Source organism: Corylus avellana, chromosome 5 (assembly GCF_965113065.1).
Source record: "Corylus avellana chromosome 5, dhCorAvel1.hap1.2, whole genome shotgun sequence".
NCBI classification, from domain to species: domain Eukaryota; kingdom Viridiplantae; phylum Streptophyta; class Magnoliopsida; order Fagales; family Betulaceae; genus Corylus; species Corylus avellana.
Window position 1 is genome coordinate 24,809,037 of NC_142494.1, and position 22,169 is coordinate 24,831,205.

General features: G+C 37.1%; 4 protein-coding genes across 5 annotated transcripts in view; 1 reads left to right on the top strand and 3 right to left on the bottom strand.

The window, feature by feature from the left end:
• LOC132182486 (LEAF RUST 10 DISEASE-RESISTANCE LOCUS RECEPTOR-LIKE PROTEIN KINASE-like 2.3) overlaps positions 1-22,169 on the bottom strand; it is a 45,543-nt gene that overhangs the window by 21,974 nt on the left and 1,400 nt on the right. The window contains 1 exon segment of the mRNA XM_088516217.1: positions 19,258-20,010. Coding sequence (XP_088372343.1) covers positions 19,258-20,010 — 753 coding nt within the window.
• LOC132182493 (uncharacterized) lies at positions 3,609-6,170 on the top strand. 2 transcript variants are annotated; one of them, XM_059595754.2, is made up of 5 exons: positions 3,609-3,737; positions 3,820-3,926; positions 4,027-4,152; positions 4,232-4,500; positions 5,716-6,170. In XM_059595754.2, exons 1-5 carry the CDS (start codon positions 3,614-3,616, stop codon positions 5,882-5,884), a joined length of 795 nt encoding a protein of 264 aa, XP_059451737.2. In that variant the 5' UTR covers positions 3,609-3,613; the 3' UTR covers positions 5,885-6,170. The 2 variants fall into 2 exon arrangements, with proteins under 2 accessions (XP_059451737.2, XP_059451738.2); XM_059595755.2 differs by having other exon boundaries at positions 3,823-3,926.
• On the bottom strand, positions 9,145-10,431 carry LOC132182101 (50S ribosomal-like protein). The gene has a single exon (XM_088516219.1). The coding sequence runs from the start codon at positions 9,882-9,884 to the stop codon at positions 9,381-9,383; it is 504 nt and encodes a 167-aa protein (XP_088372345.1). The 5' UTR covers positions 9,885-10,431; the 3' UTR covers positions 9,145-9,380.
• Positions 12,088-17,650, bottom strand: LOC132182487 (LEAF RUST 10 DISEASE-RESISTANCE LOCUS RECEPTOR-LIKE PROTEIN KINASE-like 1.4). Its single transcript, XM_088516338.1, has 6 exons — positions 16,709-17,650; positions 14,345-15,298; positions 14,164-14,189; positions 13,900-14,003; positions 13,464-13,787; positions 12,088-13,376 (listed from the first exon to the last, which is right to left on the bottom strand). Exons 1-6 carry the CDS (start codon positions 17,648-17,650, stop codon positions 12,454-12,456), a joined length of 3,273 nt encoding a protein of 1,090 aa, XP_088372464.1. The 3' UTR covers positions 12,088-12,453.

A 22,169-nucleotide genomic window follows, 5' to 3' on the forward strand; every position in this document is an offset into this window, starting at 1 on the left:
AAATACATATAAAAATAATAATAGCTAAATTAAAAATTGAATAATGCTAAAAATTACTCTTATACCATTCTAATAATAATGTACCTTTAAAATTATCATTAAAATTATGATTAATTATTATTAAATTTTGATAAAATTATAATTTTAAAAATCATTTTATTCTTAAAATGACGCCGGAGTGGCTTATAAAATTAGTATTAAAAATAATACGTTTTAATAACTATTTAGTGTTGAAAATGCTATAAAAGAGAGATCTACCTGATCCGGACATAGCCGTATAGAGTGGAAATGTGGGGGCAAAAGCACGTTGTTGATTGGAAGGTGGTGTTGGGTTTCTCCGATTGCAATCCCACGTGCTACAGTAACGCGGTTGGTCGACGCGCCTACTTGACTGGAGGACTGCTCGGTAGAGGATCCCACGTAAGATTCCATCTGAGTAGAGCGTAGGCCCCATCCAAAAGTAGATATACCATATATCCTTTCCAATTTCCATCATTGAGAGAACTATTTACTGTGCCCTTTAGAGTTTGTTAAAAAGAAAAATGTCAATATGATTGAAAACGAAACAACCTTATAATTATATCATTATATATCTTCACTTTTTTTTATTAATATTTCTTCTGAAATAATTATAAATATAAATATTTCATTATATTCTCTCATTTAATCAACTGATTTATTCCTTTTTCATTTTCCCTATTATTCCATATACACTTTCCAATTATATAAACAATTTAGGAAAAATTACAGTTTACCTCTCCAAAGTTGACATTTTTTTTTCAATTCGAACATCAAAGTTTTAATTTTTGCAATTCACCCCCACAAAGTTTCAATTTTTTTCAATTCGACTAATATTATCTCAAAATTCTCATATTGCCCATAATTTTTTTTTTTTTTTTATGAAAGAAAAAAAGCAAATTTGGGGGTGCAAAAATGGCCAAATGGGCAAAGGGTGGCTACGACCACCCCGAATTTTTTTTAAAAAAAAATTTGATGAAAAAATAAAAATAAATAAAAATTAGGGGCAATATGGGAAGTTTTGGATACAATTGGTCAAATTTCAAACTGTGGAACTTTGGGAGGGTAGATTGCAAAAATTGAAACTTTAGTGTTCGAATTGAAAAACGCTATCAATTTTAAGGGGGTAAACTGTAATTTTTCCAACAATTTAATATAACTTCAACGTCGTTAATTAATTGGTCATACTTACCCCAATTCTTTTCATCCTTCAGTAATGCTCGCATCACTTGGAGAACACTTTCTAATTCCACCTTTCGAAACTCCAACTCCGTCATTAATTAATTTGAGAATAATTAATCAGATTATAATAGCTTCCAAGAGTCATGAAGCGCAAATTTTATATATTAGTCTTCAAGTTCCTTAATAATTCGTCATACCTTGGGGAAGCTTATGAGGAATCTAGCTTAAAGAATCAATAGTTTTGTATCTCAGTGGCTCTTCCCTCCAAAGAATGATGATTAAATCCCAAAAGTATAATAAAAAGTTTCTCAATACCTAATCCAAATGTAGTTTAAATATTGAATACTCCTCCACTTCCTAAAATATAAGAATTGATTCTATAATTCAAAGCACTTTAGCAATCGGGTTGGTCCACCAAAGGTGTAGAAAGTGGGCTTATTATAATATATTTGTCAATTTATTGTCTCTATATGTGTCTTCTAATTTCGATGGGCAAAGTTAAAAGGATGTTTTGACTAATGCTCTTTAATTTGTAAAAAGAAGCTTTCTCACTTTTGCTTCTCATCACAGAATTGCTAGCTCTTTCTTCCTCCTTTTGCACTACTTTTCTCTTCCAGAACCAACTCCCACCAGATTAATAAGACAAGTTACACACGACAAATTATGCTTCTTTTGAAGTATAGTACTATATATACATGAATTAATCATATAAATTATGCTCCTTTTACACCGTGACAACACTTACAAAGGGGAGACCACCACGTACAGCCTCATCTCATAAAGAGATTGTGAGATCGAAGTGGTTGCCTCCTACCAAAAGGGGCCCCCACCTCTCTATAAGGAGAGGCTGTCCTTTTTGTGGAGAGGGGCAACCACTCTTCTATCAGGGGTGTCCCCTCCCTCACAAGGGAGGGGCTGCCACCCATCTGGTGAGGGGCCCCAACTAGTTAGGGCTCCTTTATCATGGTTGGAATGTCATTTTTTATTCTCTTAAGTTTTGATTTATGCTATATTTGTAAATTTAAAATAATTGTATCACACGACGTGTCAAATGAGAGTCACATGATATTAATTAATTAGTTTGACATAATTTACTATTAATTAATTAAACAATAGCTAGGTTAATGAAGGACCTATTTAATATCATATTACTTGTCGAAATTGGAAAATCAGTAATTAAGACTGAATTTATTTTTTCTCAAAATTTTATTTATATACGTTAGTTGCCAATTTTTTTTTTTACATGTCCGCACAAGGAAAAAGGATGATAGGGATTTGAATTAATAACCCTTACTTCATGAGACGTGATTCTCGGCAAATTAAGTTATTCTTTAAATACTTTTTTAATGGGTACTTACCTAACATTCTGTGCACCTGATTCCCCGTGTAAAGTGTTGTTGTCAAATATCTCTCATATTGTTTGCCTTTTTGTGTGAAGCACAGTTTCAATTGGCAATTCTAGCTTTCTAGCTAATTGATAGCTTATTCTTCCAAATGGCTAATAATGTTTCAATATTAGAAGGGCCTTTGGTCTCAAGGGGTAGCTCAATCAACTGTGAATCACGCTTAATGAAGCGAATTAAAGGTTACTAGTTCAAATTCTCCTCCTACTTCTCTTACGTGAACATGTCAAAAAAAAAAAAAAAAAAAAAAAAGGCCCTTTAGGGTTTTAGGGGAGATGGGCTTGCGCCTGGAAAAGGTCTTCTTCATTCCAAATGAAACAAACTAAGAGCCAAATTTGCTCAAATAATGTGTTAATTTGTGGAAAAATCATGCATATTAGTCTGAAACTGAAATAGAAATCGAGCCATTCTCTTCTCTATTCCCTTTTTGTCATAATCATATCCTTGTGGGTGGGTTCCGTCGGTATATATATATATATATATATATGAATGATAAGGAGTTGGACCTCTTCGACCCCTTTCACACCATTGATGTAGAAAACAAGGCAGCATTTGCTTAATTTCTCAGATTTTTCTCACTTATTTTTAACTTCCTTTAATTTTCTCTAATACATAATTAGAATTTAATTCTTCTTATCCTGCAATTCCACTAAAATTTAACATATTAATGGACCATTTTTTTATTTTAACCTTGCAGAAAGAAATTAAAGAATGTACGTAAAATATAAATTAACCTTAAGAGGGTCCCGATGTTGCAGCAGACAAATTTCGAAGACCAGAATTAGACAACTCAATGATGATAAAAGGAAATTGAAAAATGTCCAAACATGTATAACGTTCATACCTTGGTCTTGTTTCTTCTAATCAAAAAACACGTATATTCAAAAAAACAGCTTGACTTTGCATCGATCCTATCTGGTTTCAGGTTTCTGCGAAAACCACTGGCTTAATTCATTAATGTATATATATTTTGAGGTGACCCAGCAAATACCGAGATAAATCACGACAGAATGCTTAGTTTGAAAAACATGTACAAATTGCTTCCTCAAATTTCTGACTTTCCCATGATCTCTGAGACCACAACAAAAGACACCATTCCGCCAGAGTTTCTCACCGAAGCAGTGTTTGCTGGAGGTCCAATTCTCTTGCTCTCTCTTATACATTGATGTGTACGTGAGTTTATTGTAATATTGTGATTGATACATGGGATTTGCAGCAGGTAGCTTCTGGAGCCTAGAAGCTGCGTTTGGGCGTATAGAAGGAGTTGTGAAAACTGCTACTGGGTATTATGGAGGAACCCTGAAAAAGCCTTCATATAGAGAGGTGAAAGAAAAAAGATGATCATCTCGATATATATACATAATTCATGTTGTTTTTGTTACAGAAATTGAACGTTTTTTTTCCAATATGCATGCACTCATAGGTCTCTGAAGGATTAACAGGGCACACTGAAGCAGTGAAAGTTATATACGATAAAAGGAGAATCCCATACAAATTTCTGTGTGACATTTTCTGGGAAAGCCATGATCCCACCAATAAAGACTACCTAGTAATTATTTCGATCTTTTTATCATAAATTCATCATTGTCGTTATGTTGGTCTAATCCGAAAGGATAATAATGTGGCAGAGCTTTGGAGTGAGTACACACCAAAGATCTGCAATCTTTTACAGCAACGAGAAGGAGAGGAAGGAAGCACAGGAGTCAAAGATCAGGCGGCAGCTGAAGCTGAACAAGAGGATTGTGACCAAAATCACACCCTCTGATGCAGATTTCTTCGTGGCAGAAAACCAACATCAGAAGCATTATCTGCAGAAGAAGTACAGGGTGTGTGAAAGTCTGGGGCTACGAAGCACTGAGCAATTTGTGGAGTCAAACATAGCTTGCAAACTCAACGGGTAAGAATTAATTTTCTGCACCATTATACGGCAGCTGCAACAATCAAAAAAAAAAAAATTGCAGCTGCAATTATTGAACAATGAAGTGGGAACGTGGAACCTAATCCACTGTACAAATCTGCTTTGGATCGGAGCTTTGTCCGGTTCAAGGAAAGTCCACAAAGTCATTAATTGGCCACTCCCTAATTCCCTCTCCAACCCTACATATACGCCTTAGATGTTTTTTTTTTCTTGTTTTCATATCATTATCGTAAGACTCCGAGTGAGTCAAAAGGGGACTTGGAAACTGGTCCACTGTGAGGTGGGAAATGGGAAAATAGTCAATTTCCTATTATTCTACAAATCTCCTTTTTGGATTTCAAGAGGAGATTTTATTAAAAAGATTAATATTCAATTTATCGGAGTAATTTTATTCATCACCTCATTCCTCTTTCATTTCCTAATCTTACGTGGGGTGATCTTTACAACCAAAAAATCAATTTTCATGCAACAAATACTATTAAAACCTCGTCACATAAGATTTGAAGATGAGAGAGGTAAAGCATAACATCACCTAGTGTGACGATATTCATCTATTATTGCATCAATTATTTAAAAAAAAAATCAAGAACTGATAAGAGTACTGTCACATTAATCCAATAAAATAAAAATAAAATAAAGATATAATATGTAGCATTACTCTTAATAAAAATATTAAAAGAACACTTTCACTAAAAATGAATTTTATCAAATAAATAACAACAACAACAACAATAATAATAATAATAAATCGCCTTTTGAAAATTGGTCATCTATACATATTTTCAACTTTTGATGGCCGACACCTAAAAATCACTTTTGGAGCAGTGAGACAGCTGAGACATAACTAGCCGACTTCTTATGCTGTGGGTTGTGGCATCTTTTTTAGCTGGTTCGTCCCCAGTTTAGTGACATATATATATACGTTAATTATTTGTAATGTTGTCTTTAACACAAAGGAGGTGCAAAACTTTGGCTGGAGTAAAAGTCCAGCAACCAACATGCCAGCACTTTTTTTTTTTTTTTTTTTTTACTTTTTTAGCTTGAATTTCAAGAACATATATATATATATATATATATATATATATATATAATGTAGACCATTTTACCGTGAGAAAGAAAAAAAAAAAAAAAAAAAAAATTCTGGTGTGAAATATGTTAACACTTGCCATGACTTAGCTTCCGGATGTGTTGCAGGATTCTAGCCATGGAAGCACACCTGATTATTGATGAGCTGAGGATATTTTTGCAAACCCAAGAGATGCCAATGCAGACAAAGTTAGCATGCGAAGAAATGATTGAAGAACTAAGCAAAATTAAAGTTGAAAAAACCCCAAATTCTCTGAGCATCATGTCTTGGAATTAATTAATTAATTTTAGGGTTCCCAAGACAAGATTCATAAATTTGGGCTCACGAAAATTTCCTAATGCTGTGGTGGAAAGGCTTCCATGTCATGCATGGTTGCAAACTGCACCAAGGAACATGGAGCATGTTTCATTGAAAAAAATAATGCTATTAAAAAATAAAAATAAAAAGGCCTGGAGTCTGGACCACGTGAGCCGACATTAGACATCGAGGTCATCTAGGTGAATTTTTTTTTAAAAAAATTTTTTGGGGCCTGAGTCTCTCTTTTTAGTTGTGTAATTAAGTGAGTTAACCCAGTGATCAACTTGAGTTAATTCCATATTGTGGGGTTACTATTACAATATTTTCTTAATTGTACTTTCCTTGATTGTGAGATTTTGGTTTGCTAAAGTGGATGCGGGATATATAACATATGATGATATATATTTTTTCTAAGCAATGAGGAAAAGGATTAAAGGGGGGTTTTTCCTACTCTTGATCCAAATAGGAGAGAGAACGAGAGATCAAGGTTGGAAGAAGCCCATCAAACTAAACAATGTGCACGGTAATTTGCACTCTTATATAAGCCTTCTCCAGCTATACAAAGATAGCAAATTAACATTATGGAGAAGAAACGTGGTACCAACAGTAGAGAGATGATATAACATATGATGATATATAAATGTTGATCCAAATGAATTGGGATCCCCAGCAATAGCTGGTAATAACCTTAATTAGATATGGTAAGCCGCATGTAGATCTATATATAACCTTAAATTAGAGTTAAGAATTTGTGTGGATATACATGCACAGGCACACTCGCACATGCACACCATGTGCAATATTTGGTTTGCATCCCTTTTCATGATCATGATCGTTAACTTTTACTTAATTATTTATTAAATATTGGTTAATTAAAAATTTAATTTTAACCTCGGCCTTAATTAATTAGTCATCCAAGACATGTTTTCCCTTTTATACATGGCGAAGCCTAGCCCGAAGCGAAACGCCGTACAATGGGATGAAGCTTTTTCGCTTCAATTCATGCATATCTGAAACGACATGAACTGAAGAAGAAGAAGAAGAAGAAGAAGCTTTTAATTATCATAAATCACAAAAGTGAATCATGAGAAACCTTTCTGTCATTATGAGTTCATCTTTTCATCCCAGAAAAAAGAAAGAAATATAGATAGTTGTTGGATCTTTTTCACTTGTAAAACAAAATTGATAGGGGGCCGGGGGTCCAAATGGCCAAATCTGATGCCGATGGGAATTTCTTGGTGTGGTCAAATAAAATGGATGCATTACAGCTCAAAAGAAAAGCACATGCATTCGTTGGGTCCTTTTGCTTTTACAGTTGATTGGAGGAGAAGGAAAAACAGATTCCTCTTACCCTTGTTGAGTTGCTATTGTTTGATAGAATTTGAGGCCGGCCACCTTTCTTTCCATAGAGATGTACGATGTATTGGTCTATTGTTTGGCCTGTTATGTGGGAAGGAATAACAAGGAGTATCTTTCTGATTCTTAGACAGTACTGCAAGTATATATGCATGTATATATATATGTCGCATCCGGGAAATTTATTCTATTTGTAACTTTGAAGTACTCAATACACTGGGTTTCTTACATGACTTTTTACATGCGTTAGAGTCTTCAAAGGGTAACTCAATTGACAGCGAACCACCCCTCAAAAAGCGAAGGTCATTAGGTCGAATCCCCCTTCCCTTGTGTGAACATATATATATATATATATATATATATATATATATAAAATAAAAAAATAAAAAATAAAAAGAACTTAGAATGAGTCAATAAGCTTGTCCAATAACAATGACGGGAATTTCATTTTCTATCATCACATTCTCAAAATTTAAAATCTTTTATTAATGTTGGGTATTCAAGTTTAAAAAGTTTACAATGTTACTTATGTCAATATTGGAGTTTGAGGATAAATCCGACAGTAAATAAGTAAAATGTTCTTTATACATCAGTAAAATTTTAAAAATTACAAAATTACTATAATTAAATAATTAAAAAAAAATGTCCATCAGCTGGAGCATATGCTAATTTTTTTTTTTTAAAAAAAAATAATATTTTGAAAAATTTCACGTCTTTTGTGTTGAATCCTAAAGAAGAAGTGAGATTGCAAAATTTTTAAATTTTGATAGTGATTGTAAAAGTGATGAAACATCATATGGTAAGTAGAGTTTCCCCTAATGAACGGCGTGTACTCATCTAGACTCGTGCGAACAACTTTGTATATGTGCTAGATCTTAGTTAAATGATCTTGGAGCATTCTTAGCAAATTTTCTCTTTAATTTAAATAAAAAATAATATATTTTTATTTTAGCTATTTATTTTTTCAAAACACATATCCGGCCCCCTTTTCTATTTTACCTATCAATTTTTACTATTATATTTAAATATTATTTCTCAAGGACTTCTTTATTCTTTTGTTATTGAGATGAGAAAAAATGTTAGAGATTAAAAAAATATATATATTTTTTAATTTTTTATTCTTTTACAGTTGGTGACTAAACATACAAAGAGATTCCAAAAAGATGAATGCAACCCAATCCAATATGACACATTGGCACGTACGCACATGTGACATGGTTCCACCACATCCACAGCAGCGAGTTTTGCGGTCCAACCCTTATCCTCCTCATGGCCTGCCCAAGATGGAGCGTGAAAGAGTTTTGACTCCTCCATCCATCCATCCACTTGAAGACATTTTCATACTGTAAAACCAAATTATACTTGGCATGCCTGCCCAAATCTGAAACCCATGATCAAAATATTGTAGCATTGTGATGACTGATGATTAAAACCCCCGAAAATGCATGCGAGTGGAAAGGACCAAATGCACATATTCATAGCCTAAAATTAAATTTACATTTGGGTCCGACATGTATGAGTAATGAATGAGAGGGGTTGATACAAAAAGTAGTACACCCCACTTGGATTCGTGAACCGTTAATGGTTAACGGTACTCTAAAGGGCTAAAAACAAAAAACATGTATACTTATTGCGGAAACAACTCGGAGGAACATCAACACATGGAAGCTGTAATAGAGACAGACACAGCTTTTATTAAAAATTACATATCATTGTCTTAGCCTTGTCCTCACGGGCCATGCCACTCTCTCTCACCCCCCAACAACACCTAAAAGAAAAATGCTCTTTTCAGGGCCATCATCATTTACAACTTTTTTTTAATTAATTAAAAAAAAAAAAAAAAAAAAAGAAAAAGAAAATTCCACTGCTAAAATGCGTCGGAATAAGTTGAACCCCGCGTTCTCTGGCCCCACTTTTCTCGCAGAGGCCGTTAACGTCTTCTTCAATAATCAGACGCGCAAGTTAGCACCGCCTCGGCGCACTTTAGCAACCCAAAATTTACATTATCTCTCAGAAAATACCACAGAGAAGTTTTAATAGTATTTTCGAAAAATAAATAAAAATAAAAATAAATAAAAATTTACGAAGATTCCGAATTATCCGTACTTTTGTTTTGCTTCTACTCTGGGATGGTGACGAGCACTGGTCGCCAAGCTCTTCTGAGCAATCTATACCGAAACGACGCCGTTACGGGCCTGAAAGAACCGGCTCTTTCGGCTGCGCCTCGCCGCAACGCCGATATGCCACCACCGACGCTCCCGGTTGCCGGTAACAACCCGACCTCGTCTTCTTCCAATCTCTTATCCGAAACCCTATCTTCAGGCGGCGGCGATGACACGAAGAGGTCCTTCAGCTTGTGCCGGACCCTGATCTCCCCGCTCTTCTCTTTCTTCTTAGCCTTGTCTGGAGGCGCGCGATTGGGATCGGAGTCCATGCCGCGGAGCTCCGAGGAGTCGTCCCGGCAGGCGAACCGGCCTCGACGGTCGGTGCGGTTGAGGAGCATGCGGAGAGTCTTGCGGCGGCGGAGGTGGATGACGGGGCTCGCCGACGGGCTCCTCGTCGGACTTGCGGCCACCACGGCGCACTGCGTCGCTAGAACCTTGAATTTCTGCAAGGTAGGCATTCTTTTTATACACACAAAAAAACACTCTCCCTCTCTCTCTCTCTCTCTCTGTGAATTACTTTGTTTGGTTGTGTGTGTGTGGAATTGGGCGTTGCTTGTTAGGGGGAGAAAGTGAGATCTGTGAGCATTATGATTGGGTTTGGATTTGGATTCGATTTCTTTGTGCTTTACTCCTTGGACTCAGAGTATTTAGCTGTGAATTGCATTTTCTAGAGCGAGAGAGAGAGAGAGAGAGAAGAAATGTGGCGGGGTTAAAAAACACTAGAAAAAGCGATAAAATGGACGGGTGTTTTTGGGGGAATATGGGAAGAGGGTCCTGTGTCTCTTCGGGTCAATTACGCTAACCGAAAGCTAAAATGGTTACACGTGGCAGATTCTAGCGATTTTCTCGAGCGATTTTTCAAAACTCATGTGTGAGGTTGGTTGAGTCAGTTTGACCCATTTTGTTGGTCACAAATTAAGGTTTATAAATGGAAAAATCGGTCTTTGTTTTAAGGTTTGGTTTAGTGAATTGATGTTTCATTTAATTAGGGTGTCAATACGTGCCGATTGTTTGGTTGTGGCGTGGAAATTTAAGGAGCCTATTGATGGCAGAATTAAAATAGTTAGAGCATCAATTACTAATGGGACCAAAATAATTCCGTAGGCTGACAATTGCTATAAATGACTTATTGTAGTACGTGGATGAATTAAAATTTGTGTGTAAGAGAGGCCAAGAGCTTCAAATATCTTAATGGGTTAGGAGACTCTACATTGGATCAAGACCCTCAGCAATTCTTAAAAATTACCATCTAATTTTTTTATAAATCTCAGCCATTGAATATATCTAAGGGCATAGAATAAGACACCCACTATTTAGCAAATGGCATTTTCCGAAGGCTATTTGAATATCAAAGTTCAAATATAAGCAAATGCATATTCTCGAGGCTATCTTAATAATGCGTGTCTTATTCTAAGCCATTAGATATATTCAATGGCTGAGATTTGTAAAAAAATTGGCTGACAATTTTTAAGGTATTGTTGGAGATGTTATTCCCTCTAAATCGGCACATTCGGCCAAATTTAAGAGTTGAAGGACTTTAGTATTCTTTAAGAATAATGAAATTGTATGTCAGAAGAGTGTTCACCATTATTGGTTTTAAGAGTGTGACATAAATTGCAGGCATCTCAACCATAATAGAATTTAATAACTTGTATGTGCTCTTTTTGGTTTTTAAATGGTTAGAACATTTACGATGAACTCTCAATTTTTAATTTTTAATTTTAACAAAATTCACAAAATACACTATTTAACAAACTTTTTACTCAATGCTAAATTTAACTCATGATAATAATGCTCTCTAAATGTAAATAGCTCAAAAGTGAAAGTTATTTATTAAAAAAATGTTCTTTTTCTTTTATACTTCTTCTTTATAATTGAAGTAGATTTTTAATGCAAAGAGTCCAAAAATTGGTTTAGTCAATAAAAATAGAATATTTAGAAAGATTGATGTTTAGTTGTTTTGAAAAGTGACTAAAAGTCTCCAAGGGGTAGCTCAATCAGCAGTGAATAATGCCTCATGAAGCAGAGGTCACTAGTTCGAATCTCCCTTCCTCCTTCCCTTGTGTGGACATGTCAAAAAAAAAAAAAAAAAAAAACGCCTGTTTGGGATTGTGTTTGAGAAATAGAGTTTGTACGTTAACAAAAAGCTTTTGGGTAAAATTTCATTTTTAAGCTTTTGTCAAAAGTGCGTTTTGGTAATTTTTAGGCTTTTTGAACCCTTAAAAATGCTTTTGATTTTTTTACCAAATGAATACTTTTTTTCTTCAAACGGACTTTTTAAGTGTTAATTAGGTCCCTAAAACGCAATCATAAATAAGCCATAACTAAATCAACTAAAGTAGACTTTTAGTGTTGAGAGTTATTGTGAATGCTGTTAAGAGTTATTTTAATAACTATATTTTAAATGGTTAGAGTTCACGAGAAGTGTCAGAAATTATCTTGTGTTGGATTCAAGGCATGTATATTATGCGGAGGAAAATTAATCCATCATGTTAAACAACAGCTCAATACTCTCAATCCAGTTTTCATCTTTTGTTTGGTTGCTTGGATTTTGGGAAAAGCAGCCAATGATGTAGCTCCAATGGAGAAAACAAAGAAGGAAAAAAATAAAAAAATCTGCTGCTCTGTCATGAAAAATACAGAAGAAAAAAAAAAACAAGAGAGGAAAATTTAGCAGTTGTCATTATATTTTAGTCATCGTTTGATTCACAACATTTTCTCATTGATGAAAACAATCTAATTCAAAATCTTTACGATTGAAGTATGTAAGCCAAGCATCAGAGCATGTGCATGATGAATAGTGAATACATCCCAATACTAATAAGTTCACTTTCGACAGCTGTATTTACTATGTACATTGCCCAACAAGCATCCATGGATCTCTATCATCCATCCATCTTCTATCAAGACAAAATAGAACCAATCGACATCAAGATAATGAAATGTTAACCCACTTATTGACTTCTTATGGGCGGCATACAATACCAAATTTACCATCTACTGTAGAGTTGGAGGAAATCTCAAGCGCTAGAAGGAATTGGGTGTAGTAGAGCTGCTAGCCCATTTCACAGATGAATCTGGTGAAAGAGGGGGAGGAATGTTCTTCAAAAGCCCGACATCATCTGCACTAATATCCACCACTTCTGCTTTCTGTACTCCAATCTCTTCGTTCTTGATTCCTCTCAAAACTTCCACCACTTCATCCATGCTAGGCCTCATGTCCCTCTCCTGCTGCAAACACCGAAAAGCCAGTTCCGCCACCGACGTCGTCATCCTCCTTACATCATAATCCTTTTCGAACCCAAGAGACGGATCGACCAACTCGTGCAATGCATGATTCTGAATCTTGTTGATTGCCATGTTGGCCAGGTTTATATCGTGCCGGTGTCTATTGGTGTCCACAGCCGGCAACGACGATATAAGCTCGACCAACACCACTCCAAAGCTATAAACGTCGCTTTTGTCAGTGAGCTGGTAGCACTGGTAATACTCTGGATCAACATACCCAGGTGTTCCTTGTGGAGCAGTTGACACATGCGTGACATCCGTTGGGAACAACCGTGACAAACCAAAATCAGAGACTTTCACACGGAACTTATCATCCAGGAGAATGTTGGTGGTTTTGACATCGCGGTGGATAACATCCGATTGATGGAGGTAGGCCAGTGCCTCGGCTGACTCTATGGCTATGCTCAACCGAACCGGCCAAGTCATTAAAGCAGAACTTGACCGGTTTCCATTGAGATGATCAGAGACAGTTCCGTTAGAAATGTATTCGTAAACAAGGAGAAGTTCTTGGCTACGTTTTGAGGTGCAGCCGTGGAGCAGCACAAGATTTGGGTGCCGTAAGCGAGTTAGGATCTCGACTTCAGTCATGAACTGCTCAACGCGTTTGAAATTGTTTTCGTATAGGCGCTTCACTGCAACTACACGCCCATCACGCAGCTCGCCTGCAAATGATTAAAATGATTAAGAGGACAATCCTTCAGGGAAAAACTATAAAAAAGGTATACATATAACGTAAGTTATAATCCTACCATAGTAAACAGTGCCAAAGCCTCCATCTCCAAGTTGTCTAGAAGGGTCAAAACGGTTAGTGGCTTCTTCCAGTTCTTCATAGCTGAAGATATGAGCTCCGAAGTACGTGCTTCCCCTTTCAAGATCCAACTTCGAGGAGGGATAAGATGGGGGGGTGCTTCGAGAGAAATTAGTTGAAGAAACTGGAAAGCCTTTGCTTGAAGGAGGTGTGGGCAGGTCTTTGCTTTTAGATTCATTGACAGGTTTTTTCCTCCGCTGTCTGATGGCAAAGACCAAACAACCTAGAAATACGGCAACAATGCCAGCAGCTCCTACGGCAACTCCTGAAGACACGAAACAAGAGTTGGATAAATTTTCTTCTCTATAATACATTAATACCCAACTCAACGAAAAGATGCACAATGGTTGTAAGTTTGTAACGCCACAAAACATTACCTATGACAATGCCTGCATTATTAGAATCTTTACTGCCTGCAATAGTCGAAAGATACAGAAGTGTCAGTCCAACGAGCACGAAAAGATATTTTATAGAGGAACATCTTTAATCAGCTAGCATCACCATACACAAATAGTCAAGGTCTAATTTAAGACCAACATTTAATCCAATTTACTGCTTTTTGAAACCGATATTTTCCCTCGATTAGAAGCCATTGAGGCCAGGGAACAAACAGGTGTCAATGGGGGAAGAAAGCAGGAGACAAATCGAGTGTAAAGACTTTTAAAGGCTATCGGACAAACCAAACGTGACAAAGATATTTTTCTTCCAAAAGACTTTTTACCATTTCTACCGTTTCCATCACAAAAGCAACGTCCTAATTAGCCTACCAAAATTACCGATTTTCAGAATTTCATTTCCTGTTCTCCACCATCATTCTCAAACAAAACCGCAATTTTTGTCGAGAAAAAAAGGTCGAATACCTGGCACCGAACACGTCCGATTGCCACAAAGGCAAATGGGTTTGCCCGGCTTCGAATCAAACCCACATTGCGCACCAAAAACCAGACACTTGGCACACGTATCACCGTACACATCGCTATAATTCACCTTGAAACCCTCCATCAAAACCTCCTCAAGCGTCGACCGATTAGTTGTGAGCTCCAACGCCGCCGTTTTGAGGATTTTCAGGCTGACACCGACGTTGCATTCAATAAGTCTCAGAATCGGATCGGTAGGAACCGGACCGGTCAGGTAATAAGCGTCGGTCCGGTTCGTATTCCCAAGGAAGCGACAATAAAACCGATTAGGAGGCTTCGCGGGCAGACCACAAGAGGAGCAAGAGCAACCGTAGAAGATGGTGAGGTCCTCATTGTCAGTAGTGTACGTGAACCCAGAGGGCTCCAGAGTGGAATTGGTGTATTGCTGTGGGCACGTGGTGTTCCAGAGGTCGGAGCGGGCGAGGGTCATGGTTCTGGCGGCCTGGTCGAGCTGGAGGACTCGGTAACTCAGCGACGCGATGGTCAACTTGGGCGAGTCGTCGTCGCAGGAGAGTCGGAACTCGGGCGTACCGCAGTTCTCCGGGTGGGTCGTATCGGTGAATGGGTAGGATAGGTTCTTGAAAGGCCCACAGTCGAAGGCCTGGGCGCATTTGAAAGAGAGGGTGGAGGTGTCATCGGAAGGTAACGACGTCGTTGTGACGGCGACGGAGAAGAAGAGGAGGACGGAGACGAAGATCGCCGGAGGGAAGGCGATTGGGGGCATCAGAGAGTAGTGGAAGTGAGGGGTTAGAGGAGTGAGATGGCATGGATGAGGTAATAGGGTGGCTGGTCGCTGGAGTGGGTAAGGACTGCCTCCGGAGACGGCTTTGAACAAAGCTGCCTTTGGTTGACTTGGACCCTACGTGTATGTGAACCAGCTTTTGAAATTGGAGGCCGTCTAGAATTCTGACTATTCTTGTGGATTTTTTATTTCCTCTTTCTTTCTTTTATTATTATTTTTTTCTTTCTAAATCAACGTTTCTCAATTCTATAAAATAATAAGGAATATTGAACAAAAGAAATCTCAATTATTTGACCTGAAAATAATATTTAATATCTATTTTAAAAATATTTTTATAAAATATCATATCATAATTAAGGTGCATGAAAGCCTCTCCAATAGCCTTTGATTTGGACAAGCCGGAAGACCTAAATTGACCAATGAATATTAGACAAAAATGGTTGTTTTTTTTTTTTTTAATTTTTTTTTTATATGTCCGCACAAGAGAGAGGAATTCGACCTAGTGATATCTGCTTCATTAAATATAATCCCAACTGATTAAGTTACCTCTTGAAAATACAAAAATGGGTTTCTATGTGCACATCTTTTATATACTTTTTCTTTATACTGTTGATTTTAGATTAACATTACGTGTTGATGAGATAGATGATAGACATACATATGTGGTATGCATAAAAAAATATGTGAATAATGTTGTTTAAAAAATGTGATTCTGTCTCTCTCTCTATTTAAAGAATATTTATTTTTCTAAGTACATATATACTAAACTAAATATTTCACTAACCGAATTTGGCCAATGTTATGTAATCAATCAAGTCAAAAATTAACAAAAAAAAAAAATTGAAAAGGAAAATAAAAAATAGACTTAAATTAATTGTTTACAAATTTAGTATAATTATCTTGTTTTCTCACTATTCTAGTCTTCCCCTGTTTTTAACAAACCATAAATATATAATTGTCTTAAGCCGGTCCCATTGGGCCCTGCAGCCCACGCTGGTAACCACCCCTACGATCATTGGTTGCCGGTGTGAATTCAATCTACCTACTACGAATTAACTTAAAAAGTATGCCGTGCATGATACACGCCATGCAAGAAATTCGATCGCCTTTTCTTTTTTCTTTTTTCTTTTTCTACTCCAATACCTCTTCTTGCCTGTAGGGCATTCAGCTTCTTTTTTTCTAACAAATGATAAGAGGAATCAACTCTGGCTTGGTTCCATAGCCTTTGATCCCACCTAACTCCTAACTAATTGGATCGAAATCCTTAATCGTCCATAAATTTCATATTGAAAATCCAAGAATCGGTCCATCGTTGACCAGCCTAAATTTTTCTGATGCCAAGCCTCATGGACTTGTAAAGTTATGCCTCCTATTGATCCTCCCTCAAAACAATTACTAATCAACGAAAAATTACCCCAATATCTGCATGTTTCTAATATAATATTTATCATGTTCATGTATAGGATGGATGACGCATATATGCCCGAAAGCAAGTTGGGAGTTTTTCCTAAATGATTTATCCTAAACCAGAGTCAAAGAAAAGTATGTTAGCAGCAGATCGAGGAGCCTTTTTTTCTCCATTAAAGTGGCCATGCTTAAGCAAAAGGAGATACCGATCTGCATGCTAGCAACCGAGCATCTAAACAAACATGCAAGAAATGAAGCAGGAAAAACAGCAAAAGACTTACCTGTTGCTGTTAATGCACAAGTGGATGGGAAAGTTCCATTTGCACAATGGCAAGCGAATTCGCTCGTACTTGTGTTGTACCCACACTGTCCACCGGTCGCTTTACATCCATCACACAAACTGTTATTTGCGTTCCACCCCAATACGAAGCCGCGATCGATAGCTTCTTCCAGTGCACTTAAATTGCTGCTCCCAGGTTGAGATTGCAGAATTGGAATTTTAACGTTGTAGGTGCATAACCCAAATAAGCTACCAATTGAGTTCGCAATGGTATTGTTAGAATAGTAGTTATTAGCATCGCTTCCGTTTATGGAGCAATCAAACTGAGTAGTATCGGTCAGCGGAATTGTAGGAGGAGAAGCAGGGCAATCATAGTAGAGCGTCAGGTACGCTGTATCTGAAGCATAACCAAAGACGGTGGAATTGATGGTCGTATTAACCATCGTAGCAGGACAAAGGGTGTTGTTCCAGTAATCCTCTCTAGCAACCGTGAGAGTCCGCGACACGTTATCGACTTGAAGGACTCGGTAATTCATGAAGGTGATTTTGATGAGTGGGTCGTCACTACTGCAGTTTAACTCAAAAGAGGGGTGGCCACAATAGCTTGGCCTATTTGATCCCCAGAAAGGATAACTGAGGCCCTCAGTTCCCGCACAATCAAATGATTTGCTGCAGATTAGGTATTGCTCTGCATCTGCGAACGAAGACGATGGGAAGTGGATCAAGCACAAGGCTGTTATCACCAACGACAGAGCGATGGTTGGGAAGAGATTGGGATTCATGTTGATGAAAGAGCAGAGAGAAAGTGACTGCAAGTGATGAGATTAGAAAAGGGAGAAGGGGGAAGATGATATGCTTTTAAATAAGTCCTATGAATTGCATCATAATGGAGCTGGTGGGCTTTGACGAAGTTGGGGTTTGGGAGGGTGACATTTTTCAAAGAGATGCTTCTATTTGGAACTTTACCAGCAACGGTCAATTCACAAATAGGTGACAAAGTCCAACAAAACGACAGTGCTTAATATTTCTAACGATTCCCTAACACGGCATCTAGATGTTCTTGCCATGTTCTAGAACTCATATCTTAGGAAGGTCTGAAATCAGTTTTAAACTATTGCTCAGTCAAACATATGGAGCCGCCCTGCAAAGAAAAAAAACTCACCTAAACTGCAATTATTTTTTTACTTCTAAGCCTCTAATACATCACAATCCACGTCATCTTAAACATATATTAAATAAATAAATAAATAAAGATCAAACTCAACCAACAAGAAGGTAAGACTCAAAAGATCACTCCCGTGTTACTCATGTTCCTTTTAAGTCCTCCTAAGTGGGTGGTTAATATTTCAGTGGAAATCTGGTTTGGCTCTACTTCTTAGAGGGAATAATACGGCCAAAAATTTTGGAGTATGCTATAGGGGTAATCTTAATTAAGGGGAAGCAGAAAAAGGAAAAAACTATTGAGCTTAGGGAGATATTATATATAAGGAACTACGAAAGACTTCAAAAATAATCACCAATACATGAAAATTAATTACAAGGATGCTAGTTGAAGTATGAACAGAAGCCAAAAGTTCTCTCAACTGTCTGGTTCATGGCTCAATCGAATCTCAATTCAGCTGAAACTCGTACGTGGGGCTTTTTTAATTGCCTGCATTTTTCTATACCTGTGAAGTCCAACATCACTGCTGTATATGCCCATGTGCCCCCATGATCCCCCTTTTTTTTTTTGGGTTTGGGAGTCAAATATGCTAATTCTGTCACAAATTTAAGGAGTCAATCTTGAGACAAATTAATTAAAGGCCTACAATATATATATTGGAAGCATCTTGGTAACCTCAAAATTTGCATTTTACCATCTAACCCCCCAAACTGAGAAGAAATTAACCAAAGACAAGACATGATGACAATCAGACACCAAATGTAAGATCATGGATCAATCCACAACCAGAAAGCCCTTCAGACAAAATTTTAATCTTGAAAGAAGGACGACGTTGTCTTGCCTCTTCAGACACAAGAGAGTCGTTAACATTTAGTATTGTTTTCAATGGGCAGGTCGTCTAATCGAGTACTAGAGGTGGAAGATTAAAATATATACTCGAATCAGAAAGAAGGGCATGGCCTAAAATATGCTAGTGGACCTAATTTATCGAATACATGCATCTCACTTATCGTTACCCGCAGAGCTCCTATAGTCCTATAGAGTGAAAGATAAAATAAAATAAATATTGGGTCTCGGTCAATAGTCAAAAAATCTCATGAACTCAGCTCAGGAATGCCATCACCAACTGTAATCCTATTGCATAAAACCGGCTGGAAAACAACTTGAAATTACAACTACTTCTCGGCGCTGGCTCGGGTAGAAGTAGAAAGTAAGGGACATACATACCTGATTCACTAGAAGGCGCTTGGGCGTCTCCGGCAGCACACATTTTTAACCCGTTTGATGATTGATTTGGGCAGTAGCAAGTTGTTTGATTCGTAATCTGGTTGTATCCACAAACCCCCTTAGACACGGTGCAGGCAGTACAAGCTGGATCTTCCTTCCACTTCACATCGAATCCTCCTTTGATGATGTCTTCAATTCTTGACCAATTATCTATATCTTGCTTAAAAGTTGCAAGAACAGGAACAACCACGCTTTTTGCACAAACCCCAGGGACTTTAGGGTCTTGTATGTAAACGCCTTTATTAGCGATCCCACCAACGGTGCAAGATAATATTGGTGGATAAAAATTGGGAAAAGAAGGGCAACCATAGAGTAACGTAATGTTAACGTAGCCAGGGCCATATTCAAAAAGCTCTGAATCGAGGGTGGTATTCTCCCAAACTGGCGAACAAATTCCATCCAAGAAATCCTCCCTCACAATTTTGAGGGTTTTGGCGCCAGCATCGGCACTCAAAACGCGGTATTTCACCTTCATAATTTGGATGCTAGTGATATTTGTCGCACAAATGAGATTTGCATCCGGATTGCCGCAGCCATCGGGTCGGCCATCACCCGAGAATGGATAACCCAAGTCAGTGATGTCCCCGCAGTCAAACCGATTGCTACAACTTGTGTACAAATCATAGCATAAACACACCGGAACCTCGACGAAAACCAACAACATAATGAAGAAGGAAAGCCAGGAATCCATTTCTGGGAAAGAGATCAAAGTGATGGATGAAATGAAGAATAGGTGAGGTATTTGAGATTGTCTCAAGGAAACAACGGCAAATATAATTATGTGACATCACTCGATGGGAAAACAATATTAAGGCCAGTGATTAAAGAAGAAGACTTCAGACTTTGGAATGTATTGACTTGAAAGCCAAATGGTGAATCGCATTTCTGTGTATGGAGGACGATTTTCTTAAATGAGATAAGCTATTGTTTGACTAAACACACGAATCTTTTCACTTCAAGTATGGACAGACTGCCTTTCCATTTCTCTGACTTCAATCGGTTCTTCATCCAACTCCACCAATTAAATTGCTCAGCAAAAATAATCTTCCATTGAAAAAATAGACTAGGCGTATCACACAAGACATTTACTAGAAAATGCCTTCTTCGGTCCGATTAACCTGCTCATTCTCAACAAACCACCAAGCCAGCCCGCTGTTAGCTGGCCTAACCCAACCTAACCTAGGCTGCTCAGCTGGTCGAACCCAATTTGATCCAGCCTGGTCGGACCCAGGTGCAATTACATGACGTGGCATCCATCTTCCATTTAATCCGTCAATCCAATTAATTCCACCTACCTAATCACAGGGCCCGGACTGCATTTTAATAACATTTAAGTCCCACCTACCAAACGAAAGTAGTACACGCAATATATATATATATATATATATATATATATATATATATATATACATACGGGGTAATTAATCATAGAAATTGGAGAATAATTAATGACTTTAACCTTATTTCAAAATTACTTAAAATTTTCAAAATACCCCTTGAAAGGCTCCGAGCACTGACATCCTTTTTGTGAAACACGGAAGGACCAAATTTTCTCCTGACTCCCATCATCATCTTCATCATCATCAAATCATATAAAATTATGTGAACGAAGGAATTATTGCCAATTTCGCTAAGGCGTGGTGAGACCTCTATTTCGATTTGGAAATTTTATGTTCGAAGTACTATTTCATTCAACATCTTTGAATTGTGATTTTCCAATGAATTGGAAAATTGAGAGATTCTTTTGACCGCTATTTTAAAGGAGAGAAATGATTCATTTTTTCTTTCGGTTCTTCTCTCATCCTCTCAATTTTTAAAATTATCGTTGAATCTTTTAAAAAACGTGCAACAAAAATGATAAAGAGAAAAAACACTTTTGGACTGGAAACAAATACCCCGTAGCTTCTTAGAAACTTACCACTCTTGAAAAAGTCCACCAAAAAGATGCCTCAAAACATCACCTTTTATTTACTCAAGTTTTCCTTTATCTTATTGAGCCTAGCTCCTAAGTTTTGACTAATTATTCCTAACAAATGACAGATGAAGGCCTGACAAAAATTATTCTCTAGATCGACATGACCTCCTGCAGGCCTCTCCCGCATAGGCGCATATTCTCCTATAGACAAAATACTTCTGCTTATTAGCGATTATGTCAGGAAGAACACTGTGAATATAATCTAATTAAGTTCCTATTAACTATATTTTTCTTATAAATTTTTATCAACTGATTTATATAGAGAGTTTCGTTTGCTTTAGATTGGAAACTAATGATGATTGACTGTCAACAAAGATTTTGGATTTGCTCATGCTGCTTAAATTATATTCGGTCTTGTTATCACTTCTTGGATTATTTTAGATACAATTTTTAAATATAGAATCTTTATATCTGCTTTTCCTGTAATGATTTATTATTCAATGAATAACTGAAAAATGATCAGTAATGAAATTATAATGGTTAAGAGAGCCCTTATCATGCGGTCAGACCTTAAAAGTGGTGTTTTGCAACATCCAACCACCTTGTGACACCTCATCTATTCAAGAAAAATGCAAAAATTAAAACTGAGAACAAAAGCACCGAATCAAAATGAAAAAAGAAAAAAGAAAAAATCCAAGCTGCCCGACGACCCACAACCATACCCATGAGAACCCGCCAAAAAACCCATAAAACCCAGCCTGAGAAACCCATTTCTAATGCCAAGAATTCGTTTTTAATGCCTCAAAACTCGTTTTTAGATTCAAATATCAAACCTAGAGGTGGAAAGTTAACCCTTAGGAAATTTTATCACCCTAATGCCGGAGAAGATGTCCGTTAAATTAAAGGTTCACTCTTTCTCTGTTAAATGAGAAGAAGA

Coding starts and splice junctions, on each gene's coding strand:
- LOC132182493 (XM_059595754.2), top strand. CDS start 3,614: ATGCTTAGTTTGAAAAACATGTACAAATTGCTTCCTCAAATTTCTGAC. Junction 3,738..3,819: donor CGAAGCAGTGTTTGCTGGAG/GTCCAATTCTCT, acceptor TGGGATTTGCAG/CAGGTAGCTTCTGGAGCCTA. Junction 4,153..4,231: donor CCACCAATAAAGACTACCTA/GTAATTATTTCG, acceptor ATAATGTGGCAG/AGCTTTGGAGTGAGTACACA.
- LOC132182101 (XM_088516219.1), bottom strand. CDS start 9,884: ATGCCTACCTTGCAGAAATTCAAGGTTCTAGCGACGCAGTGCGCCGTG.
- LOC132182487 (XM_088516338.1), bottom strand. CDS start 17,650: ATGAATCCCAATCTCTTCCCAACCATCGCTCTGTCGTTGGTGATAACA. Junction 15,299..16,708: donor CATACTTTTCTTTGACTCTG/GTTTAGGATAAA, acceptor ACATACACGTAG/GGTCCAAGTCAACCAAAGGC. Junction 13,788..13,899: donor TAATGCAGGCATTGTCATAG/GTAATGTTTTGT, acceptor TCGTGTCTTCAG/GAGTTGCCGTAGGAGCTGCT.